This window comes from Doryrhamphus excisus, linkage group LG18 (assembly GCF_037039965.1).
Source record: "Doryrhamphus excisus strain RoL-2023G ecotype Guam linkage group LG18, RoL_Dexc_Guam_v1.1, whole genome shotgun sequence".
Lineage (NCBI taxonomy): Eukaryota > Metazoa > Chordata > Actinopteri > Syngnathiformes > Syngnathidae > Doryrhamphus > Doryrhamphus excisus.
In genome coordinates, this window is record NC_136374.1 from 17,471,491 (window position 1) to 17,498,903 (window position 27,413).

A 27,413-nucleotide genomic window follows, 5' to 3' on the forward strand; every position below is an offset into this window, starting at 1 on the left:
AAGTACCGTATGTACGTATGTAGAAATGTGTGACTTCCTACATACGTACGTACAGAAGTACCGTATGTACATACGTATATAGAAATGTGTGACTTCCTACATACGTACGTACAGAAGTACCGTATGTACGTATATAGAAATGTGTGACTTCCTACATACGTACGTACAGAAGTACCGTATGTACGTATGTAGAAATGTGTGACTTCCTACATACGTACGTACAGAAGCGTTGAGAAAGAGTACATCATACGTCCGTCCTGACGTCGGTACTAAACAAGCGGTGCAGCCAAAAATCATCCAATTGTCACATGGATGTGGTGTAGATGTTCACATGGATAATCCTAATAAAGGTCTAGAGGGGAACGTATGGACTCAGGCTGGACTGGTACGATCCGTGACCAGGAGATGTTGCACTAAAGCCACAGTGACAGAACGGTCCTGCTGGTGAGTCGGGTTCGGGGCGGCACGGTTGAAAGCGACGGCGCTCTCGGAGGCGTAACGCTCGAGTGTCGCCCCGAGACGATGTCGCGGGAAGCGCTACGGGTCTGGCACGGGCCAATCACAGCAGATGTACGAGACCATGTGATCGCAGGGAGGAACGATACGCTAAGACAGCGGCCGCCGTGGTGAAAAACGTTCTGCGCGGCATTTCGTCCAACCGACCGAGCGACCAACAGGTCAGAGGTCAGCCGTAAATCCAAACGGTTGGCCATCTTGGGGGCTGGGGGGTTCATAAGCCATAAGAACTCATCTTGGACCCGCACGGGCGGCCAGAAGAGTTCTCCAGAGGACCGTCCAAGGCCTGGTGACGGAAGGCCTAGCAGTGTATGGCTTTAGAAGGATTTCATATTACCGTATGTACGTATGTACATATATTTCATATTTCATATTGGAATTCATCTTCCATCATGAATATACATAAAAATCATCTAACCAAATATGATACAAGTTTTTGGCAGTGTGTCGAATACCAACGCTCCCTGTTTAGTCCGATCCAACTCGGCTGGAGTTGATCCGTTTTCATTCAAAACAAAACACACATTTGCATATTATTTTTTTTTTGTACATCTTTACAATGATCTGGCATAGATTGTGAAGTAATATTTGATCCTCACGACTACTCATCAATGGGTGTATTAATATCTATTTAAAGCTGAGGAGTATTACTGGTAGTATTACTGTTGTGTTGTCGGCATAAAAGGAAATACTGATTCATAGAAACAAAACAGAACAATCGCCGGGACCTAACATATCGTGTCAGTAAAGTACTTGTAACATGTCAATACATTTCCAACGTCTGTAAAAAAAAATAATAATAAAATAAAATACTGTAATGAATAAGTAATACCCTTTTCCTCTGTAGTTCAGACCCAAGTCTACATATTGTATCTGTTACTGTTACTATACCTGGTATTTACACCATGCCGCCACCAGGGGGCTGCATAACACGCATCCCGAGGGTCCAAACAACCCCCCCCCCCCCCCCACCCCACACACATTCTTATGTAATTCACTTCCCAGTCAGCAATGAAAGGGTGTGATACACTGGAGGTCCGAAGCAGCTCCCGGAACTTAACATCCGCTTTGTTCACACGTATTCCGAGGACGAACAATTCATGGAATTGTTTTAAAGATGAAATGACATCAAAAATATTAATAATAATAAAAAAAAAATGGTAGAGCAATTACATCCATTTGTATGCCAAATTCCAAGGATGGTATATATTAACAATTCAGGCCTCATTTCAATATTCCAGTTAGATTTGGCATTTTAGCCCTTTAAAATCTGCGATATATAGATCATGTATATCCGTACATAGGCTGAATAAAAGGTGATATAACAGTGCTTGGGATACACGTGCTAGCTATTTACAAGGAATAAAACGGGGAATAACGGGGAGCGGGCGTGAGGAAAACAAACTAAGCCACAACGTCGGCTCGCTTTGATTGACAGTTTGCAGTTTAAGGAAAAAATAGTAGCTAAACACATTTAGTGGCTGGTTCTCAAACCCAAATCCAAAACTAAACTGCCAGACTACGCTCCCGTCCAACCCGAAAATGCTGACCCTTTTCCTTCGCGGGCCGTCGGGGCCGGTCGGAAACGTTGCTAGCATGTCGGCTAGGTTGGCGGCAAGCCGGATTTGACACAAGGTAGATGATGACACCTTTGGTGAGACATGAAGGTCGGTATACACGCCCGTGTGCGGTACAGACGGCGTCTCGGAGAGGAGCAGACGACGCCGACGTAACGCAGCATTGAACTTATACGTAAAGTATGCAGAGGCACTGATTCCATCAAATAAAATGTCGTCGGTACGGTATCTAAAGCGTTGCAAAGTTGCTATTTCACACACAAAGTGATGGAAATATAAAAGAACCCCGGTAAAAAAAGAAGAGGTAGCTCAACGGAATGGCTAAATGAATAACTGAGTGTGTTGTTGTGTGCACACGGGTTGCGTGCACACAAAATGTCCAGGCATCTGAAGCAGCGTTGATTTAAATAGACAAAAACACGGTAAATAGGCAGAAGTTGAGTGTTTAGCTTAAGTTGGACTGAATGTAGTTCCCTTGTTTACGGTCTCTTAACATCTGCTAGCTCTCCATAAAGACTTCTTTAGGGAGACACGCACACGCACACGCACACGCACGCACACACACACACGCACTTCCACTTCACAACTCAATTTCGTCCACTTAGGACATCATCATTTCTCGTTTTACCCTCATGGGTGCGGCCCCCCACTAGGAGACCTCGCTGCCAAACACCTCCAGCACCAGCGGGGTGAGCTGCATGCTGTGCTCGGGCTGGAAGGAGAGCGAGCGGTACTGTTTGGAGTGCTCCTCGTTGAGGCTGCGCAGGTCGGCCAGCTTCTGGATCATCTTGGCGTAGAGGAGACTTCCTCCGGGGTGGTTGAGCTGGATGTAGGCCTGCAGGGTCTCGGACAGCCGGTCTTGGAGGGCTTCAACGCGTGCGTGGTCCTGCACGCCTGGGCGGTCTGGAGGAGACAGTACGGCTTGGTTGTTATACAAGCTGAAGATGGAGATGGCCATCAGGTTTTGTGAAGACATGGCGGTTGACTCATTTTAGATCAGATGCATCACATGTATGCAATGCTAATGAGCTTCTTCAGCTTAGTTATATATATATATATATATATATATATATATATATATATATACATAATATATGCTTCCTTGCGTAACTACACATGTACTATAATACATGCACTACACCTTCTGCAACAAATACTAGATGTAAAATATTCACTTGTTTAAATGCAATTATTGTGTTATTAACTCAAAAATAAAGACTGGAAGAAATGATAGCCTGTGCCCCCCCCCCCCACCCCCACCCCCAGCGGCAGGGGGTGCAGTACCTGGAGAAAGCAAGCAGATGGCCATCAGCAGCACATGTTCCTCCTCGTGCAGGTTGAGCTTCTTGAGGCCCACCTGGAACTTCACCAGTGGCTCCAGCAGCTCCAGAGTGTGGCCGGCTGCAGGAGAAACGTAGCACACACAATCTGTATACAGGGGTCCCTCATTTATTGCAGGCGGGGTAGGGTCCAAAAATAACCAGCAGTAGGTCAAATCTGCAATTATTATAATAATTACAATGATTATATTTGTAAGGCGGCCGCACGGTGACCGAGTGGTTAGCATGTCGGCCATACAGTCAGGAGACCCGGCAGACCAAGAAATAATTAAAAGTGACTAAAAAGTGTATTTCACAGTTCCTCTGACCGTGCCTCTTCGTCCTGGCATTGCTGCGGTGTAGCGTTTTTGTATCCTCGTTAAAACTTACCGCTGCTGTCTTTCTATTTTCCACCTCCTTTATTATGTGATGAACCCAAGGCTAATTTATTCCGTAATGGCGTCCTACAGCAGCGTAACTTCTACTTTCCTTCAGCATGTCCAGAAGTGCAACTTTTTTTGTGTGAGGGTTAGAATCTTTTAACTTTTGAGTGCAGAACATTTCGTAGGTTTTCGTAGGTAGTTCAGTGTACCGTGCTAGCTGTTTTCTAGCGATCAAAAACAACAAGCGACACGGCGTGGAGGAGAGTGATTGACAATGGTCTACAGTCCCTTGGTTAATTAGGACACAGAACACAATGCACGGTTTCTCCTGCATACGCTGTTAAAAAAAATGAAAAAAAAACAAAATCCATAAAAGGTGATGTTGATTGATTGATGTTGATAATTCTTTGTCCCTCTCATAAGGTACACTAGGACGGAGGAATATTAGAGCCACCCTGAAAAGACAAAATATAAAGTGATCCGATGTGCCAAGCGTCTAAAACAGACATATTTAAAAGATTCCCAACTTGTAGTTTTTCACCAGTCCCAGGTGGTCTTGGACCGTAACCCTCATGGACCTAGCTTACCGTAGATCTAAATACATGCTGTGTGAGTTCATTTTGGGAATTGTGTGCATAAATCACTCATGTTCAGGTCAACTTGAACACGAGTAGTCGAGATACAGCCTCTCCAGTCTCCGGAGAAATTCCTCAGTTGATCCCACAAGAAGGAATCTCGTTTGGGAGGCAAAGTGCCTGCAGGTGCTTCTGTAGATAACAGTGCATTGCTTTGTTTTGAAACATATACAATAAACTCATTGGTCTATGGATGTGTGCGCCGCCATTTTGTTGACGATCTTAGGACAGTTTCATATGTAGCACATGTCTAGTCTACATAATGTTAGCTAAATGCTAAATAGAAGTAGGGGGGGGGGGCAGGTCTGTGCAATGTCGAGTGTGCATGCGGCAGCCTTCAGACTGACCTTTGGTGACATCACTGATCTGGTATTTAAAATCCGGCCCGCCGCAGCTCCATGACATGTCTTCCAGGTTGAAGCTCTGATTGGAGCGCAGCATGATCACCTCAATGGCGCTGGACTTTAGCAGAGCGATCTGGTCCTCTGCGGTCAGCTCTCTGCGAGAGAAGGAAGAAATAAAACTAACAATTAACGGAAAAAATAGTTTAAAAAACCAAGTGGGAAATGACGTGATACTTAAATATTATACATAAACTTATGCAGCCGCTTGCATAATAAGTCATTAAAGATCAGTTACAGTCATGAGGTGTGCATTGTGCAAGATGGATTAAACATGGCGGATTTATGGAAACATCATGTGATGATTTAAATCCAACTTGCGTTAAGCGCTGTCAACAAACTCCCGCGTGGAGTCGTGTTATGAAATGAGCTAGAATGTCGAAGAAATGGAAATAGAATGTGACACTTGCTGGAACCTTCAAATCTTGACTGAAGGTTTGGGCTTAAGCGAGAAAAGCACAAGTGAACAAACATTCCAAAGGTAATCCAACCGCATCCATCATTGACTGCCACCGGGAATGACAACTTTCCGGAAATACAGGCCCCGGCTCGTTTTAGCCTTGACATTGGAGTGACCGCAAGACATGACATGTTTCTCCCGGTGTTTGTCGGGGGTAAGAAATAGGAAGGTGCTGTGGTGATCAATGGGATAGTCTTCCTGTCCGAGTCACATGACACATGAACACGTTTAACAGGAAGTGACATTGAGAGTCGCTGCAGAAACAAGTCGTACCTTTGCTGCGTATGAAACTAAATGTGACTAATGACAAGTGAATATAAAAAGTGGTGCAGACAGAAGTTATTTGATAGCATTTTTTTTTTAATGCAGTGGCCATTATTCTCAAGTGAACATCTTTTTTCCATTCCCTAATTTTTCCAGCTCGTGAGTCAGCATTATTACGCAAAAACAAATGGACAGATTTCCACTAAACGTTTTGCAGGGGTGTGTGGCATGTGTCAAAAAGGAATACGCTAAATTTCAGGACAGATTTGTTGTTTTTTTTTTTTTTACATTACAAGAAATGATATTTTAATACATATTAATTTGCCACAAGTCATTAATTTGCTTTGCATTTTGTATGCAAAAAATTGCCTGTTTTTATACCGCTGTAATTGAGTGTCTGTGGGAAGGCGGTATAAAAAATCCAGAGATTTGGGGTTGTTTGATTGGCATGTAACTGCTTAAGACATTTCTCATTCAACGTTGTAGCTACTTAGTAAAAGTAATTAGTGTATATAATCGATGACTTATTGTACTGAGGTGGTACTGTTCTATGGTTATCGTTTCACTTTTCATCTTGTCCGTCACTAGTATACCAGAAAGCCCGGGAAAAAAAGTAAAATACACTTGACATTACAATACAATGGCATTTGACTTTTTTTTTTTAGAAGAGGTATTTACTAGAGAGCAAAAGTAACATGACCATTGTGCCAGTTACACAAGGTGAATTCCGACGCTAGTTTGCATATACCTGAAGCCTGGGATCATCTTGGCAAAGCCGATAACCTTCTGGATGCTGTAGGAGACCAGGTCCGCCAGGTGGGGCAGCATCGAGAAGCTGGAACCTTCCTCTTCGCTGGAGTCGGGGCTGCTGCCTTGCTCTTGGTACATCATCAACAAGTTGTTCAAGTTCATTTTGGCATCTACCGATTCTGAAACGAGAAAAATTCAGATCAAAAATGACAACACGAATAAGGTCCAGCGAATCAGACAAGATGATAAAATCAACCATCTTCTAAGCTAAAGATCTGACAGTACAGAACATGGATGACAGAGAACAGGAAGGAGCCGAATGCCTGGACGACAGCCTTCAAAACATGCAAAGCCTTTAAACATCTCGGGGGTTATTTTCAGTCATTTGCCTGTGCAGACCGCTGGACGGGGGCCATGTGACCGTGCCTCTCGCTGTGTGTGCTCCATTAGTGACAGATGCATTAATGAACTCATGTTTACGAGCAGGCGTCAAGTGTCTGCAGGGTACGAGGCCTTCGCGGGATTTCCTTTGGATTCTCAGTAAAGCCATACAACAAATTATATAAGCCAGCAAAATGGGAGAAAAATAGATGGCTTTAGTCAAGTATAAATATTTCTCATTTCTAAAAACACTACATAATTATAAGTGCTTGTGTGTTTTTCTTTATATTTCTTGCATGGGGATTTATTTGCTTCTAAAAGGCAACTGTGCTGGAAAGTCTATTTGCATGATTTCACCCCGCAGCCAATGTTGATTTTCAGAGATTCCGGTATTTCATAGTGCGAGTCTCTCACCCGGAGAATGACTGAAGGAATCGGAGGAGGCGTCCGACAGAGAGTGGAGAGAAGCCGCTCTGCTTGCGCTCCGTGTGACCGGGCCCTCACGAACAGGAGGCTGGACGGGAGAGGAGAGCACAGAAAAACATCACACATTTGTAGAAATGATAAATTAGTCCTTTTGTGAGAAATGCTGTAAAAATGCAGTGTTTATGCTTGTCACGTTTTTTTTTTTGTAACCCGATCATCCAAGCTGCAAAAGCAATCTGTAATTGTATCACCGGCACATGGATGGCACCAGAGTAGTGTTTATGTTGCGAAGCCTGTTAGCACTCAACATGATAATTACTAGTTCGGTTGATGTTGATTCTCTGGCTTTATTTGTGCTCTGCGGGATTAACAAGGCTGGCTTTCACCAACTTGCTGCAAGGCAAGAAAGCGTGATGCCACAGTTTGATTGCCTTATGTCCGATGCTTCTTCTCGACCGTTTGGGTTTGGGATTGATTAGAGGGATAGTGGTAGATCTGTTTCTGATACATATGAGCGTATCAGGGGTCAGATCTAACAATATGCTTTAGCAAAGAGATGAGTTTTGAGTTTAATAACAATAATTCTATTACTATAATAATATTATATACTGTACATTAAATTGTTTTAATGTTCACGATAACCCGGACAGAACGCTTTCTAGATCTTCTAGACTCTGCACCTCTTCCACCAGTGTTTTCTTGGATTTCCTCCACCCCCAGCCCTACTCCCGCCGAGCTCACATCGCAGTGATTGGTCACACTTGCTAGCGCTTCCGAGGACTATCAGAAACGCAGGTCCGTGTTTACTGGGGCAGGCAATCTGCAGCCCCTAGTGTATAAGGAAGGCCGGGTTGCAGCGACGTCAGTAAAACTTGGTGCTAAAACTGCTTCAGGGCTCACTTCCAAATGCACAAAAGTCATTATGTGACGCATTGGCATCGTTGGCAACATGAGAATAAAAAATCATAACATTTTTAGGTGAGAAAAGAGGAAAAGCATAATTTCATTTGAATGATGGTTGCATGATTATTTGTCATTAAGTGACTCAGGCAGCTCCCTTTGGTTGTGCACCAAGCATTCCTATGTCACAATAACTTCAATTTCTGTTGTCTTGCTTTGTCACCACGGGTGTCCTTTTGTAGTGGCATCCACAACAGCATAAAAACACATAAAAGCCAAAGAAAAAGCTGACCGGGCTCTTTTGTGGTTTAAAAACTGTATTTTTAACTTTACCGGTTGCAATGTACTACATTTGTTCCATGAATGTGTCATCAGTAAAGTACTACAATGTTTTTGTTGTTGTTGTTGTTTGGTGTCATTATTTGGATCCAGTGAGAAGACAAACCCTGAAGCGGCAGAAGTCAGAGTAGGAGTCGTCGTATGTTTTGTGGTGCGCCTCCACCAGCGTGGCAATGACTTGACTCTGTTCGTCGGAGAGCCGAGGCCGGCGGGCCTCCCTCTCCGCTTCGCGCTGGGCCTCCTCGTCCTTTCGCCGTTGAATTAAGTCCTTCTTCCTCTGTACTTCCTCGTCTGTCAGTATGACTGGGGTGGGGGGTGGGAGAGAAAAAGCAAACACAGTTAAAATGTATTTTTTTTATAATCATATTGCTTTTGATTGAGTGTAAATGCAACATTTAACTCCAAATCCATAAGGTGTGTTTCATGATTGACTTATATTCCACATTCTATATTGACAGCTATGTCAATATAGTGTTGGGCGGAGGTGGTGTTGTTCTCCGGAGGAAGAGAGTGGGAGGAGACCATATCCATATGGAGACCCCCGCTGCAGCAAACAAGTGAGAACATTGTCTTTGTTCTGTCGGCTCCTTGTTGTTCCAGCCACTGAATTAGCTCACAGAAAGCCAGAGAGCGCCAGAGTCAGCGAGCTGGCTGTCAATAACATGTTGCTGTTTTTGCAAAGCAACGGCGGCGAAGGCCTCTGGCCCCACTGTTCACGTGCACAATCACAGCGTCCACGCCGCTCCTCTCGTGGAATTTCCCGGCACATTAACAGAGAAACATTTTTAGCTGGAACTGTACGGCCGTTGCATAAAAGAGGCCCGTGGACAATACGCGGATACGAGAAAACAAATGAAGACGTAAGGTCTATTTACACGCCTTGAAAAGGTAACAGAGGGCTTGAAGGAAAGAAGAGGCCTTTGTGGATTGTACGCGACAGCAGGTGTTTGAACTTCAGCTGGAGAATAATTAGTCTTTACAATGCGGGGTGGCTCCACTTGTTCAAACATGTCAACACTCTAATGCTCTAATGGGGGCAAAAACCCAAAGATACTTGACCCGAGTCCAAATATTACGTAATACCATATTTGAAAAAGCTATGTCAGGACCAGACCCCCGCCCCCTCCCTCCATCCCCCCAATGGGTATTTGTTTGTCGGTCTGTAAATTGATGGCCAGTCAGCACAAAGGAACATTTTAATTGGATGACTACGTAGCAAAGCACGGCAATCAGCGTCATAAACATTTACAGCAATGTCGTGTAAAGTTAGCGTCATACCTAGCGGCTATTTGGGTCACCGGTCATACTTACACTCTTTCATCATGCCAATGTCCACACAGCGCTTGAGCCGGCATGCTTGGCAGTGGCGCCTGTTGTCCTTGGTGATGGTGCAATTGCCGTTAAAGGGACACGTGAAGGAGGCCTTGCGCTTCATACTGCGCCTACATTCGGTGTAAACATTTTAAACTTGTTATTACAGCTTATGCAACAAATGGCTGTCAGATGACAGAAAAAATGGTCATTTCACATTCCAAGAATTCCTGCAACGGTTACAGTACGTTAGGAAACATGAAATGCTGAGGGTACACGTCCAGACATGTTTGAAACTGTACTTATGTTATGGAATCTAGCACGTGCGGTGATGTTTGACATTAACAAATTACAGCGCAGCTGCAGAAATTGTTTGCCTTTCAAGTGGTTCTGCAAGTCATACGGCCGTATATATATATATATATATATACACACACACACACAGTAGATGGATGCCAGGAAATTTTGAAGTGCGTGGCCAATCTTGGCAGAGGGTGATGCAAAGTGTCATGAAGGTGGGGGTGGGGGTGGGGGACGTATGCATCAGAACACAGATGCAGCAGAAACCACAGACACGCTTGGTGAAAGTTCAAATAAGGGTCAGCCGAAGGAGGAGAGTGGCTAAAACAACCACGGATGTCATCTTTTCCGGTTGGGCATCATCACAGCACACGGCCAACACAGTTTTTATATAAATATAGATGTACTGCATTAGGATGTCGAATGAAGAAATATAAATAGCAGCTACCTCCTGCTGACTATTAATGTGCAAATAGATGCTGTTTTGCATGTGTTCTTATGTAGGTAGGTAAATGGCGTGTGTGTGTGTGTGTGAGAGAGATAAAGAGATGGTGTTTGCACTGCATATGCAGGACCTGTGCATGCATACTAATGTGAAAACATACTTACTTACTCAGCAGGATGGAAAAGCTGCTACAAAAAGCACACGCAGCGCGCATGTACAGGACATAGCTAAGTGTACCCTGCGTGTCGGCTTACGTCAGTGTGTTTGCAACATCACCAGCATTGGCGGGCGTGTACCTGAAAAAACCTTTGCAGCCCTCACAGGTCATGGCGTTGAAGTGGAAGCCGGTGGCTTTGTCGCCACACACGCCGCAGATACGCGGCACATTTCTGTCAAACTCATCGGGGGCCAGGGTGGACGTACTCACGACGGTGGACTCCATCACTGAAGAGAAGAAGAAAGAGAAAGATGGTAAATGTGAACTCAAGGAAGAAATGTGAAAAATGTCAAGCTTGTTATAGTTATGCAAAAATAGAACATATGTATATACAATGTTGTGAAAATGCCTTTGCCCCATTCCTGATTTCTTTTCTTTTTTTGCAAAAAAATAAAAAAATAAAAAAAACCCTAAAGAACCCAAAAACCTGTAAACTGTATTATGGAAAGCAGGAAGTGAACAAATGTAACAGTTACTGATTGTAAAAGTACCAGATGGAGGGGTAGGATTTACTCCTTTTGGACATGTGGAACTGGGAACTGATTATGGGATGCACTCAATTGTAATCTGATGCATGTTTAAATGAAATAAAACCATTACCATTACCATGTTTGTCACACTTAAATGTTTCAAAATCATCAAACAAATTTAAACATTAGTCAATGTCATCACAACCGACCAGAAAATGCTTTTTTTAACAGAATGAATTAGTTAGGCAGAAAAAACAAACCTAGATGTCCCTGTGTGAAAAAGTGATTGCTAAAAGTTAGTTATGAAGCCATTTCTAAAGCTTTGGGAATCCAGTGAATCACAAGGACAGACATTATTCACAAATGGCGAAAATATGGAACACTTCCCAGGAGTGGTCAGCCCATCAAAATCATCCGAGGGGTCACAAAAGACCCCACAACAACACCGAAACAACTAATAATACTAAAGACTAACTTTACTACATCCTCAACAGTCTTCATCTTAAGTTATGTACATGGCTCTTATAGGAGAATGCCTTTATTCTGTTAAAAGTATGACTAAAATGATTATTCTTTTATGATCATGACTCGCAACAGTGCAACATACATGGTTTATACATTGCTGTTTTTTTTACTTATCTTTTATGGACCATTTAAAAACAGTTCATACATTGTTGTTTTTTTACTTATCTTTTATGGACCATATAAAAACAATCATATGTAATCATTTCTTCATACATGTAACGTGTCTGTGTTTTAGCATCTGTTTTTTTCCCCACAAAACCGGAGAAAATTCCTATCCTGTCCCTTCCGAAAGACAGTTTCTAGCCTGACCTCAGTGTTTGTGTCCCAAAAAGATCCAGAGACAAAAACCCGTGTCCCACTCCGAAATGCTAAGAGTTTAATTGTGATTACGCGTGGCTCTTGGGTGTCCGTTTCAGTAAACAGCCTTGTGAAGAAAACAAAAAGGCATGTCTCCACAAGCCCAGCATCCTCTTAAACAAATACGCACTGTCCTTTCCACAAAGCGCCTTTCTTGCTATTTTCTTTGCTTCCACTGCAGAGCCAAAGCGGGTCAGATGGAGGGAGGAAATGGAGAAGAAAGGGAAAGGCGTCTAACTAAACCAGATACAAACCTCAACAAAGTCACAAACCAACTGCTGGAGGGGTAAGGGCCCTTATGAATAATTGAAAATGTATAGACCGATCACGCCATTATTGACTTCCATCAAAAAGCCTGCTGTTCCTCCAACTGGTGAATATGAGCAGAACATCTATAGAAATATTCTGTCCTGCCAGTTCCAAGTCAGAGGACACGTAGATCTTATTTCAACAGAGCGCTAAAAGAAATACAGCAAAACATTGCGTTTATTCATTGCATTGCTGCTGCGGGCCTGACGTGGCTCGAGCCTGTACACCAGGTTTGTGTTGTGGATCCGGGAACCACTGGCTTCAAAGTCAACAACAAATGATCCGACGACGTTGTAGGGCGCTAAGTGAGAAAGACTCTTTCCGCAAGCTGGACATGCAGAAAATACAGGCAAATATTTTTGGGTGGGCCTGAGCAAAAACACACAACATAACTAGGATGACAATAGACTATTGACAGACTGTTGATGGAAAAAGCCTGTTTGGCCACATAAAAACATGAGCTCATGCCAGTTAATGGAGAGGAAACACAAATCTGACTTTCAAATTACACAGGAATGGAAAATGTGCAGACATGATGGCTTGAATCTAAGTTGAAACATGACAAACTTGCTACATTTTCTTTTATTGTTATTAGTTCCTAGCAAAAACACCAGCAAGGTTGTCTGCTACTCTCATTTTTCTCAGAATGCGGCTGTTTTTCTCCCAGTTGGCTTTTAGCGCACCCTTTGTAAGAACAAAGGTCATATTTCAAACCAGAGGTCCACAGATGTAATTCACTGGACCGCGTGGCACACAACTTTATAGCAGTACACAGCAATACTTGAAAAACAAATCCTGTAAACGTACTCGGTGAAGCTGAAAGCAAACCTGAATGTTCATTTCCCTTTCATTACTCACAACTAGAATTGCAAAACTGTAAAAAATTGTTTTGTGTTAACGTTCTGGAGACTGACAGAGTCAACTGCTGATGACATCATGGATGGGCAACGTTAACCAAAAAGCGTGATAACTGGGGCATCCGCTAACCAAGGTTCGTCTGTATTGGGCATTTTTTAAATATTTTAATGTGACGTTCAAATATCTCCCTAAATGTTCTGAACTCCTGTTTCCATGCCAGTGTTGTATCAACAAAATAATAACGCAGGAAACACAGCTGGCCATTCAAGACAGTCCACAAGCCCACAGATTCATTTATCGTGTTACGATGGAATAGGTCTTCATCCTATATAATAAATACAATCACGCCACTAAGTAAGCCACTCTCAGCAGCCACTGCCACTCATCAAGTGAAAACGCTCATTCACCTTCCAAACATCAGTGACCAACGAGTGGAATCAGCCCTCTCCGCACCTCCATTGAGCCTTGACAGGCCATTACACTCAATGCACGGTTGTATTGAGAGGGGGCTCTAAATAATTCATCGGGTTATTAGACCAGATCTGTACTCATTCCAGTTTCAGGCATGCAATACAGCAAACAAACAGCTCGGAGCAGTGCGGCTTCCGCTGACTTACCGCTCTTGAATAATATGCCCTGCGCTTAGGACTATCGGCGGCATCAATCAAAGCCTGCTGTTGTTGGAGTACGCGGGACCTTCACTCACTCATTTCTTTCTCAATCTGTCCGTTTTTTTTCTGCTGTTGGCTGGCCGATAAAAGCTGCCGTAGAATTTACAGTTTACCCAAGGAAATATTTATATGACATGTTCTCCCGATCTGCTGACCAAAAACCTGACACGGGAGTCCCAATTTAAAGTTGAGCTTAAGTTGGCTTAAGTTTTTATCGTGTTACCTTGATTTTGGGTGTTATTTGTTTTTAAATAATTGTCTGTTTTTATTGTATCGAAGTATAAATATAAATTCTGATTTGTATTTCTCTTTATCTGCTCTTGTGTGCTTTGTACTATATTCTTGTGTGCTGCTATACTTTTGCTGCTGTAAAACTGAAATGTCCCCTTGTGGGACTAATAAAGGCATGTCTTATTGTCCATTCCATTTCTATTTCACCTATGACTAACATTTTAAAAGTAGAAAATAGAAAATCCTTGTAACGATCTCTGCAGGTTCGGTGAGTGTGTGTGTGCACACAGGTACACACCAGCACTTCATGCTTTTCTTCCAGGTAATCTCTCCGCTCATCACAACAACAATAAATACATCAAATATCTGTACAAGCTGAGAAATGTCATCCAAAAAGTAAATAGGTACAACGTAGATATGACTTGACCCCTAGTAGTTTGTAGATAACATCCAGTAAAAAAACGGATAGCCTTATTCGCCACGTGAAGCGGGGCGCCGCATGACGCGTATACGTAGGTGTAAGTTTACACTAGCACAACATTTGTGACGACTCCATCAGTTTATGTGAAATACTCTCCACCGAGTTGCTGTTTACTTAAATGTGCTCTCGTTTCCAAAACACTGGTGCAATGCTAAACTGATTTCATAGCTTTACCCTCGGGTGACCCGCTGCACTTAAAACTAAGCACAAACATGTCCTGTTGTGCTGCTGGTTCAATGAAATCAAACGACAAATATTTGCCCAATATTTGTTTTTCCACTTCAGCTCACATCCTTCTAGATCGGGGGTCTGGGACCCTTGGCTCAATAGCCATATGTGGCTCGGGTCACATGTCTGCGTCTGGATCTCATACTTTTCTCAACACTATAATTTTTTAAAACTTAAGTATTACAGAAATAAAAAATTCAAAATATTAGTATGTATTTTAATCCCTCTTCTGCACATTTTCTACCGGCAATGGCTGTCCTTCCGGTAGTCCCGCCCATACTCGATTATAATTGGCTAAAGTGGTAGCCTACCGGGTCAATGAGTGGTCAAGAGGTGAACTTTGCGCTTAGCTAGCACAAACACTTTTGCCAAAGAAGATGGCAAAAATAAAGAAAGATGAGGAGTACTGTACATTGCCTACGTGGAGAGTACCATTAATAAGGTATTTTAATTATTGATTAGCTTCAGTATAACAACAGTATTATGAGACTTACATAAAATTGTTGTAAAAATGCATGCATTTATTTGCATTCAGTGTTTAAAAAAATATGATATGGCTCTCATGGAAATTATTTTAATTTGGCTTTCATGGCTCTCTTAGCCAAAAAGGTTCCCGACTCTTTCTAGATTGTGGTCACGCTGTGTTGCTATTGACAACCTCACGTGGTTTTAATGGCCCGTGTTACACCTGTACCCTGCCACCGAGTTATTTCACATCTCCGTCCCTCTGAATGGCCGTTTCCTGCAGAGGAACAACGCATCAGCCCACAGTAAAGGGCGGTGAGTGCCGTGTGGAAGGAGAGAAGGATTTACGAGGGAAGCGGGCCATTGACGAGCGGGGCGGGTGGGATGCTGGAGAGACGGGAAGCGAGGAAAGTATACATAGATACCGCGGCCAAGGGAGGGGTGACCTCTTTGTGACTTTCTGGGTCACGTAGCCCGAGTGTACCCGGCTGTAGATAGAAAGGGAGGGACTCGTATTAGGGGGCTGGCACGGCGCCATGGCCAGGAGACAAGACATCAACAAAAACAAAACAGGTCTGGTTTTGAAAGTTTAAAAGCTGGCTAAATATACACGCATTCATAGGACACTTGAATTACGGGCTAAATATAAATGTGTCTCATCCCTGAAGGCTCAAGGCATCAAGGGGAGAAGTGATTTACTTTTCTTGGTGAAGTCAAATTTAGAGTACGCATGGTACATTTGAATTTTCTGTGTCTGTTTGTGAAAATTAGAGAGTAGACTCGAGTTTTTTGTTTTGGATTTTGTAAACTAGCCTGCTGAATATGAGGGGTTTAATACTATATACCATATTGCATGCACTAATAAGTACCTGGTGCTTTTTCCACACTGATTAAAAAACTGCTGTTCTGTAGAATACTACATGGCACAATGTGTTTTTCAAAGTACTTTCTGAATGCATACCGTAGTCGTAACCAAGCCGAGTCTCTAATCTAGTCAACCACCAAACAGCAATGACTTATCAATCAACATACTGTTGAAAAATCGTGATAGAGCGAAGTGATGTGGCGAGGAACGAGCTGTGATTGCAAAAATAATAATATTTGCCACGAAGGCTTGAAAATAAAATTCGGCCTTTTATGCTCCAAATTAGCTGAGCGAGTACAAGTGCTACGAGATTCAGGTGATTCAGGGCTGAAATGACACGTGTATCTCAAACTCGAGAAGCTGATTAAAAATGGGTCCCCTGTTGGATTTGAAGGTGTGACAAACCAACCATGCGTAAAGCACTAAAGCTTTTGGACGGGTGATTAATGGTCTAACACTGATTAGTGGCGCATGTAGACGGAGCCAAGAGTAACTGATTGTCATGTTTCACCATACCTTTAAGAGCAGACATCAACGCACTTGTCAAATATTCATCATTGACCTGAACTGTTCTAAGTTTGCCTTATTTTATGGAATATTTCACAGATACAAAAACATCAACGCAACACATTTTTCACAAAGTGAAAACCAGTCAGTATGTGATGGGACCACCATCTGCCATCATTCTTACATACCAGAGCATCCCAAGCATGCTCAACGTGTGACGTGCCCACTAAGCTGGCCATGGAAGAATTGGGAATCTGGAATGTTTTCAGCTTGCAGGAATTGTGTGCAGATCCTTGCAGCATAGGACTGTGCACTATCCCGCTGCAACATGAGCTGGTGGGTGTGGATGAATGGCACAGCAATAGGTCTCAGAACCGCATCATCTCAGTATCTCTGTGCATTCAACATTCCACCAATAAGTTCACTTGTGTTCGTTGTCCATAACATAACATATGTCCGCCTATACCATAACCCAACTGCCACCATGGGGCCCCCCAATCCACAACAGCAACGCTTTAAGCTTCTGCTGGTGTTAATAGACCTCACAACCTGTACTGCAGCGATCCACTGTAGTCCAGAGTCTTGCACGGGTCCAACTGCATGAACAAAAGAGGGCCTAAAGGATGCTGGTGGGGGAATGTTCACACCTGCAAGCTATTGTGTGCACATTTTGGAGGCAGGGTGGACTGGTCATGTGGTCATATGACTCATACACACATCATTTACTTGATATCGAAACTAACCTAACTAACCTCTTCGACAATACAATCTATGACGCACCTTTAAGTGTCCAGCACTTTCCTTACGAAGCATGTGCACATTGGACCGTAATAATTCCATTCCTGTTTAAAAGTCTAAAGATACAAGCCAACTTAAAGGTTCAATAGATCAGTCCATCAAATTACTATCATGAGTGTGGAAATACAACTGATATTAAAAGGTCTTGCATATTCAAAATACAATGACCCACACCCTATAGATATAGTGCCAACTGAGTCCATACACGTGATTTTACAAAAGTGTATTTTTAGATAGCCTTCACTGTCATTGTACTGGGCGAAAAACCAAGCAACCACATTTGTGTTTTTTAGTTCATTAATAGGCCAGGACTCTGAAATCAAAATTTTTAATTTTTTAAATTTTATTCTGGGGGCTAGGTGATTAGTATAAGGTATAATATAAGTCTAAGTACATTTGACAGGTACATTGACAGTTACTATGGTACCCATTATGTCATTGTATGGTCATATCACCTTGTACTTTGGTACGAGGTACACTATTTAAAAAAAAAACAACAACCTTAAACTGTATTATGGAAAGCAGGAAGTGAACAAATGTAACAGTTACTGATTGTAAAAGTACCAGATGGACGGGTAGGATGGTAGGATTTAATAAGCTTTGCTTCTTCCTACTCCTTTTGGACAAGTGGAAATGGGAACTGATTATGGGAAGTACTCAATTGTAATCTGATGCATGTTCAAATGAAATAAAACCATTAACAAGTATAAGCTATAAGAAAATGTGCATTTTCTGTTTTGCCTATTACAATACACACCCATTTGCACATGGATGTAACAGTTGTTCAAAAGCCAACCAATGGACTGCAGGGTGCTCAGCTCCACCCCTCACTGTATTTGGTGCCCATCGTCAGGGGGCCAGAAGTACTGATCGACTACCTTGGAAACCTTCCCGTACGGCTTTTGATAATAGAAAGGCAACTACGATGGAACCCAACCGTGCCGCTTTTTGGAAATGTGGCTAATGAGTCCACACTTGGTGCAGAACAATCCAAACAGAGGATGTGTTTCAAAACGCTGATATGAGATAACACTTTGTGGTAATAATACTGCAGGCTGGGAATGATGTAATAATACACTTAATCAGGTTATTTCTGCTGCTGCACGACGCTATGTGTGTGAGTGGCAGTGAGATATTCATAGAGAATAAGAGCCGAGGTGGACCATGGCAGGACTCCAATGCCACTTAGCCAGTAGTAGCCAGTTCTAATTGCCATTCAATTTCCAGAAGCACCATTGTCTGTGAGTGTGTGAGTAACACCGGTCGCTTTCCTCGTCACAGGCACACAATGAGACCGCCGTTGTGAGAAAACGGTCTGGAGTCCCGCCAACGTGTTAACATTAGCTTCCATCAACGTTAACTGCAACTTTTACCACATGCCAATAAATGGGATAAAGACGTGGAGCATTTCAATGGAGCGTGGGTGACTGAGAATTCTGGGAAAGTTGATACATTTGGAGATTCCAGACAGACGTGTAAAAGAGAGAGGGCAATGCAGTAAATTAAAAAAACGAAAAAATGAAATGAAAAATTCTATCATCATGTCAGCAATTAACTTTTTAGACCACATAGGAGTCAAAGTCCAAATCTCATCCAGACCCAGAACGGTAACGGTGGCGGAAGTGGGATATAAAGCTGTGGAAAGGGGCCCTCTCTGACAGTCTAATGAGCATCCTCCCGTCTACATCCCATGAACGATCCCGCAAATGGTCCTAAAATTGTTCCGTGCTGCCAAAGGTTCCTCCGAGAAGGGGAGAATGTGAGACAGAATTAAAAGGGAAAAAAGCGGGAGGAAGCTGTGGAGAACGAAGGGAGGAAAACGTAAGTTGATGTGTTTTAGCGCATACTTTGGGCAGGTCAATCCGAGTACAGAGGATACATAAAACAATTCGGATCTGGAATGACCCGGACTGCACAGAAGTGGGCCACAATGGAAACACATGGGCTTTTTAGTCACATGTCGAGCACGGCAAACACAGAAAACAAGGAACGGAATGACGTTGGCACAAAAATAACAATATTTGGAATGTCAAAGTTAACGTCTTTTGAAAAAAATACGTAGTCAAGCACATAAATAAAGAAGCTAACTAGTCCAGTCCAGTCCTGTCCCTTCCCCTCCCTCTCCCATGGGGTCTATCTCATGCTTTTTCTTGCGATCACAGGGAGCATGTTTCAGCAGCAGTAACAGCACATGACAAGGTGACCTGTGCCCCACACAGGATGGGCTAAACTAGGGTGGAAGGCGGTGGGAGGGTCCCGTGTCCCGTGTCCAACTCCATGGTCTCTGCACCAATCGCTCCCCTGCCCAGGCCCCCGCTGCTGGCCGGCAAGGGGAGAGGGAGGCAGTGACGGCAGCCTGCCCCCTTATGCTGGGCCCCTTGCTGGACTCTGGAGAGGGGAAAGGCAGGGAGAAGCCCACTCAAACACTCGGGCCGAGAGTCCTGTTTATGTCTGTGCTGAATTTGACAGGGAATGCACAGTCTCAGGCACACACACGGTCATGCATGGGGGGCCGGCTGGACACAACCAGACAGGCCACGAACATGTTAGGGGGAAGTGGATGCCAATGCGCACGTCCATTGTTATATAACTGTCAAGAATGCTCCAACATTCAGGAGAGATTCTTCAACAATTCACCCAAAATTGAGTGGAAATATAAATGTATACATTAAAAAACAGAATAAATTCAATTCAAATTCACGTGATTTAACAATACAATTCTCACGGTTGAAAGATGAACTTCGCCCAGTGTTCTCCAGCATTAGTTATCAGAGCACATCCAATCAGTCAAGTCGTGCCGTACGTGTTGCCTTTCAAGAACTACTTCTGCTTGACCTGCTCGTCATTTACCACAAATATAACCTGTGTGATGTGTTTAGCCCAGAAGCCATCAAGCGTGGGAGCAAATTGAGGACCTCCAGACATCAGTGCGAACTTAACACTTCATTAGTTGCAAGGGTAACCGAACGTATGTGGCTTGTGCATACAAGTGGCTCTTTACGGCTAAGCACAACGGCCTCTTTCTGTCTATACGTTATGTCAGAGGAAGCCACCAATTATGACCGTCACGAAAAGAGGGAAAGGGAGGGTATCTCCCAGTATGGATAGCTAATGGACTGTACCATGCCCACCATGCACATCTCCATAAACAACAGCCGTTAATCAGGTAAAAGATCCATTTTGCAGCTTGTTCTTCCGCGACTACGGTGACAGTACGGGTCTACTGCTGGGTTCCAAGTGGAAGAGCACTGTTGTGTACACACGGCCTCTATAGTTCCAGCTAAAGTAATACAGGTTGGAGGTGTGATTTAAATCCCGAACACATGTCAGTGTTGATCCTAAGACAACTATGATGTCGGGAAGGGAGCTCCCATTCCTTATGTTTTCCATCGCTCACAGGGAATGAAGCGGCTCATATAAAAACAACATCCTCCTTGCCATAAACAGACGCAGAACACTGAGAAATGGATACAGTCGCTAGAATGGATAAGACTACTTGAGCCTTTGGGAAGTCTTTCTAATGATTAGGGTGGACTGGGGGTGGGATGGTTAGAAATTTAGCTGAAGACATAAGACACTTTTTGTCTTTCTTAATTCTGACATGATCATAAATTGACCTGGTTCTTGTTGTCAAAGTGAGTCACTTGAGTGTAAAAACAGACATGTGATCAATAGCATAGATGCCATTTAAGAACTAAACATTTTCTCCCCAACTGTTTACGGAACAGAACGTTTTTTTTTTGGGCAGGTTGAAAAAAAAAACGGCGTCCATACCCTCCCAGATGAGTAAATAGCTGCATCAAGACGTGAATGGATCACTTGGTGAAAACAATGTAATACACAAAGCCTGCAGACGGGACCACATGACACTACACTCGAGAAGACTTATGACAAGAAAATATGGAGAGAATGTCAACTGCGGTAGTTATTATGGAGGCTTGTCATATCTCCAGCATACCCCCCCAATCCCAGTAAAAACAAGCGGCATAGAAAATGGATGGCTGGATGGATGGACGGACAGTAGGATGCATGTTGGTTTGTCATCAAAGCTCACTTCTGGTCATGTGATTATGACGGGTCGCTGATGTCATCGTTTAAAAAAAGAAGTGGCTTGCTCGAAATGACGTGCCAACATTTTCATATTTTCCCACTCTGGAAGCCATTTAAAAAAAATACAGTACACAAATGCACTGATTGGTTTACTGTATCCAAAAGCAACCGAGGCAACATGCAGCCAGTAGAGGAGCCACCGATTCACCTCTTTTGAGTTTTTATGAACTTCGAGATCTAAAGCCAACCATCACGATGCCAGCTATTGGAGGATGAGCTACAGGTGTTCCCCAACTTTTGGAAAGGAGTGTACATACACAGACCACCACTATGGCAGCTTCTCTTTCAATACAAAAATACAATCAAAACAAAAGTTCTGATGACCATAGTGAGGTCCTCAGATTTTCTAAAAAAAAATTACATTAAATTAAATTAAAGCAAAAACAATAAATCGGTTGAGTGGTTGTTCATTTTCTTCCATGGCTGATAAAGGACATTTCTACGTCTACTAAAAGATGGCACAACCTTTGACGTACAGTACAATATAATAATATATAATAACTGTTGATTACGTGCCGAAGCCCAAAAGCTATATCCACAACAACTGTTTTAATATTACCAATGATATATTTTTCCTCCAAATATCTACACACAGCATGTCCCTACCGAGTAAGAAATCGATATGGGTGTATATGTATATTATGTAAATGTATTGTGTGTGTTATATATAATAATACTGTACATATATGTACAAAGAAATGATAGAAATGACTTACCTGAGCTTTTAGCATGCCCTTAAACAATGGCTGCGACTTGAAAGCTTTCCTCCGTTTATCCCAAGATGTTAATCCTGGTCAACAGAAAAGCAAGAAGGCATGTGGCGGGTCAGTGAAGGAGGCTTTACCTCGGACCTGTCCACCATTGGCTCTTTATGTAACGCTCAACTACTTGCACTTTAAACACACCAACATGATCGTTCAACCCGTAATGTCGCCTTTAGCTGCCTCACGTTGGGGTAAATATTGATAAATAGACAAGTTTGGTGTCAATTGAGCTGTCTCCGTGGACAGATTTCGCAATAAGTCAAGTCTTGACTTTTAACGTTGATCTTGTGCAATGCGAGTTTCCATACCTTAACTCAACTTTCCCCCCATTAAGACCCTAGTTGCTTTCTAATCCTCTTCGGTGGCTGTCTCCACGCGTGTCCACTCCATGTTGAGCGTGAAGGTTCGAGACGTTTGTGTTGTGCTAATCTCCCAAATGTGAGCGACTTGTCCGCCCTTCCAGACGTCGGCGCTGGTTGTAGCTAATGCTAGCGTGGTTAGCTGGCTGCTTTAACCCTCAAATGCCGCACCAACTTCGGTCAGCGTGGACAACGGCCGCGCGAGTTGAGCGTTCGAATGGAAAACTGTTCGAACACCCCGAGAAAATACAGACGCCCGAAAATGTATACAAGTAATTAACACCTACTGTAGTACGACGACATATATCCCTGGTTCTTCAGTAAGCAAATAGATGGCCATTACTTTTTGTTATGCACCGCCTCCTCCTCGGAGCCTCTGAGGGAAAGAGCGCTTTCAACTCCGCCCACAAATTCCTCGCAACCAATCACACGCGCGCTATGCGGCTCGGCCCTGATCTGGTTGGTGACGCTCCGGAAAAGTCGTGCTCCGATTGGTCAGTTTTGGTGTCCACAATAGATCGAGCCACCCATTGAAACAGGGGTGTGTCGTGACGTCAGAGGTAACGAAGAGGTAAACAACTTTGACCGCGTGAGCTTTAAAGCAACATGGTTTTTTCCTCCAATCAGTGCGGATCGCCGGAGAGATCCCCGGCGTCGGGATCACCATCATTCATCATTAGCGACAACGTGGAAACTCCTTTGCTTCAATTTAGGCCATGTGTCTCTCCGCACCCACGGAGCCTTTGTTCGCACAGCGACGGGCGTTCTGCGTGGACACATGAAACATAATTGTACAGTTGTTACCGGTTGATGTCGCCCCACTACATGCCTGCGCTCACCCTGTTTTGTTGAATGCGTCTCGCCTCATTGTTTGTTTGACATCTTCCGAATGTGTGCGGTCAGGCGTGGAGGCGAGGAGGGGTGTGTCCACGCTGCAGTGCACTGGTAGGCTGCGAGGCTGCGAGGCTGCGAGGCGATGCCGCTGTACGACGGCAGCGTTGCCAAATGTTTGCGATGCAAAGCACATGTGACTTGGCTGAATATGGACGGCGTAATGACAATATTGTCGTTTTGTCGTGCTTTGCGGCTCCAATTGTGTGCATTCACGCTTCACTTCTTCGCATGACATTTGCACGCTCGCAGCCGTGTTGCACATGGGAACTGTGGTGCATCATGCATGGAGGAAATGGTGGCGTGTATGTCTTTGTGTGTGTGTGTGTGTGAGAGAGAGAAGTTAAGGCCCAGTGGAGGAGGCCTATATGAAGGTCAGGGGTGTGTCTGTAATGAAAACACTGTAAAGACGACAGATAGGAAGGGAGAGGGAGAAGGGCCCCATCCGGCTTCATATATCCTCTTCCATATGAAATTGTTTTTGGACTCCTGCTGCACGCTTAGACAAGTTAGACTGTATCTGCAGATTCCATGAGTTTGGAAAAACGTAGTACTTAAAGGTCTAATATTGTACTTTTTTAAATATGTTTTTTTTTAGATTACAAAATACATTGAGAAGGTAATCAGAGACGTAAACAAGGAAGAGTTAACATACTCTTGACATCCAACATTCTATTGTTCATATTTTAGTCGCAGCTGGACTACCCAGCATACCTTGCGGGCATTTGGAAATAAGTTTTAACATATATGTGTTATAGCTGTTGATTTATATGATGCGTTTACTTGCTATATGTGTTGTATTTTTGTTTTGTTGCACCTTGAGCAAGTATGTTGTTCCTGATGCCACCTATATAGTATGTTTATATTCAACATTCAAAATGTTGGTTATAACATACAACATACTGTACAACAATGAAACATAAACGACAGGAGAACTCAAACAATATCAACACTAGCATAGCGTCACAGTTTAACAAGCTACCATGCTAGGGTCGCCGAGTCGCTGAAGAAAAACAAAACGATCCAACTTACAGCTCCCACGTCTGTAGATGACAAACTTGATGGAACTTTGAACTTCCCTTGGAATGACGGAGATAATCCATTTTCTCGCATTTGTTGCTCATAAACTCATAAACAGGCTCCAGGGACATACATTTTACGCATATTTAACTTTTATCAGACGTTAAATTACAACCACAAACACAATGACTCGGATGTAAATCTAAATTAAAATTGAATTACAGGTGCCGGTATAATATTATGTATGCAGACGGTATTTTTCACTCTCACAGACGCACGTACAGTCCCTCCATTAATCATCTACAGTACATAACACAGCTTTGCATTTTAAAGCAACAGTAAATTGGTCAGCCATTTGCTTTTCCGAGCAACTTTGCCGAAATATTCAACATCTTGTGCCCACTGGGGCTGCAGAATCCCGTCAACGCCAGTGACACCGCACAATCCAAGCACAAATTAATCTACTACGCACTTGTTTATACGTACACGTGTTCTCCCTCTTAACCACAGAATTATATCTCGACACCCCCGCCCCCCCCCCCCCCCCCCTCCCATCCCTGATATGTGAAGCTGCTGCCGATTCACTAACAGTGGCTGTTTACATGCGTGTGGGTGTTAGGTTCATGCTCGGCGTTTGTCGATCCCTGTCCTGTGGCTTGGGCCTTGTCCAAGTCTGGCACCGGGGGCCAGATCCAAGCAACTCATGGCAGGGATTTATTTGGCTGTGTAACATCCATGTCGGGCTTGGATTTTGGGCTCAGCCCGTTTGTGTCCTCAGATGCTCTGACGCTCACATTTAGAGACTGGGTTGCTGTTTGAAAACCAGGAGGGTGGAAATCATAAATCAGAAACACTTGACCCACTTCAACGGAGGGAATCTGTATTCGTGGCAGCATTTGTACTGTGACATGAATAGCCTCCACAGTGGAACGCATATGGAGAGCCACATGCTTTTGGTCAGCTGAAGCTAAGCCAGCCAGAGTTAACTTTTGTACTCCTCTGCGGCACGGACAGACTGCGCACACCGTGGAAATACTGCACATGCTGTATTTGTACGGTGTCCAGGATTCAAACAGATTTACGGTGCTGTCAATTACAGGTCATCGTGCGGAATGAGTTACAGGTGTGAGGCCATAAACAGCAATAACTTAACACACAAGCATCACCCGAACGCATCGCTCATCACCGATACAAATAGACAATGTCAATTGCTAGCATAATGAAAGTCGGCTAGTATAGACAACCATCTATTATGACATTACAAAATTGCTACGTATACCTACAGTTGTGAAAAAATGAGGACACCCCATGGTGCATCTTCATTGTGTTTTCTAAGCTATTATTATTCAGTCAAATGCACCACATGGTGGCGCTGCGGCTATTAAACCCTAATCACACACCCACCATTAGCATTAGAGTCTTTATCTTAATGTGTTTATCTTATGTGAATCGACACAAAATTTGCTACAAACCTTTGCTAATTTGCTACAAACCTTAAGGTAGGGATGGGCAAGCTAAAAAAAAATAGGGGGAGGAGCCAACACATAAGTGGGTTCAAAGCAGAAGGACATACTTGCTCACGGTGCAACAAAATGAAAATGCCACACATCCATAGCAAGTTAATGCATCACATGAATCAACAGCCAAGCGCTAAACATAACACAGAACTTACAACTGTTCTTTCTAAATGCCCACAAGGCATGCTGGGTAGTATGTGAAGTGAACGCTGCCTTTTTTAACTTCTCCAACGACCTCCTCAACATATTTTGCAATCAAGTAAAAATGGGACAAACAGCAAAATATTGGGAGAAAGAGTACCCAGCATGCCTTGCAGCAGGAATATATGGGTGTTTTTCATGGCATGTATGGAAAATTTAAGCTAAATTGTTTGACTGGTTGGTTGACATGATTGTGGATCTGGTAAGGTTTGAAACCGTGTTACACGATGGAGATGTAATGCAGAGACGCTGACTGATTTTTCATTTACACGCCAAGAAATCCTACACTTCACATCGGTGCTCAAATGTTTACCTCCAGAGGCCCGGCCGGGCACAGCTGCAACACGGACTTTCCCGGACTGGGAGGACCGGCACCGTTCATCCGCCCCGCTAGTTTCCTCCGGTGGGAGAAGGAAGGACAGCGTTAGTCACCCAAGGCTGGACGTGTGTTAGCAAACATGGATTACTGTGCTGTAACCACAAGGCAATATTATAGTAGGACACTACCGTACTGCTGTATATATCGGAAGCATATCATCATGTAACAATTAATAATTCAGCAATTGCACAAACCGAGCCTTTCTTATGTTGTATATATGACTGCCATACTTTATATTTCCTAACCCAGCCTTGTAGTTGCATTAAGAGCAGCTGGAGTGAAGGCCCTCAGTAACATCTGTATCTGCTTAGCTGTTATGTGCATGGCAGCACCAAATCATACATTTATATGAATTGACTGTAATATTAACCAACGAACAATATTTTCTTACTTATGTGTCCTGGTTGGCCGTAAACTCGAGTCCGCTTTTTAATAAACGCATAAGCATGGTTTGTCGTTGTGACGTCATAATGGATGTTATCAAAGCAGCCTTTTTAGCGTTGTCAGACGTACGATAGCTTTCCTATACGACAATTCCACCCTCTGTACAGTCAATAATAATAAAAAAATACCATAATGTAAAATAATGTAATCCGTTATTTACATTACTATCAGCAAACACAAACAGGATACATCCTGCACTGCACCGGATGTTGTGCATTGACGCACATGCCTCTTACAGCCAGGTGGGGGTGCTGTTCTGCCATTGGCAGCTTTTGTCAAATGGCGCTTCGATTTTTCAAAGTGAAAACTGCATTACAAAATATACAAAGTATGCAGGGT

At 43.3% G+C, this 27,413-nt stretch overlaps 1 protein-coding gene across 4 annotated transcripts; it reads right to left on the bottom strand.

The window, feature by feature from the left end:
• Positions 1–529: 529 nt before the first annotated feature.
• Positions 530–26,632, bottom strand: LOC131105918 (vitamin D3 receptor B). Of its 4 annotated transcripts, none has more exons than XM_058054432.2 (10): positions 26,565–26,632; positions 22,216–22,289; positions 10,704–10,851; positions 9,663–9,793; positions 8,458–8,654; positions 7,101–7,200; positions 6,304–6,484; positions 4,778–4,929; positions 3,378–3,494; positions 530–2,996 (listed from the first exon to the last, which is right to left on the bottom strand). In XM_058054432.2, exons 3-10 carry the CDS (start codon positions 10,847–10,849, stop codon positions 2,743–2,745), a joined length of 1,278 nt encoding a protein of 425 aa, XP_057910415.1. In that variant the 5' UTR covers positions 10,850–10,851; positions 22,216–22,289; positions 26,565–26,632; the 3' UTR covers positions 530–2,742. The 4 variants fall into 4 exon arrangements, with proteins under 4 accessions (XP_057910415.1, XP_057910414.1, XP_057910412.1 ...); XM_058054431.2 differs by lacking the exon at positions 26,565–26,632 and adding an exon at positions 23,462–23,531; XM_058054429.2 differs by lacking the exon at positions 26,565–26,632 and adding an exon at positions 22,910–23,039.
• Between the last annotated feature and the right edge of the window lie 781 nt (positions 26,633–27,413).

Bases quoted from the DNA above. Each gene is read 5' to 3' on its own strand.
- LOC131105918 (XM_058054432.2), bottom strand. From the start codon at position 10,849: ATGGAGTCCACCGTCGTGAGTACGTCCACCCTGGCCCCCGATGAGTTT. The intron at 8,655-9,662 runs GTAAGTATGACC...CCCCCACCCCAG, and splicing joins CATTGGCATGATGAAAGAGT to TCATACTGACAGACGAGGAA. The intron at 7,201-8,457 runs GTTTGTCTTCTC...TCTCCCGTCCAG, and splicing joins CTGACTTCTGCCGCTTCAGG to CCTCCTGTTCGTGAGGGCCC.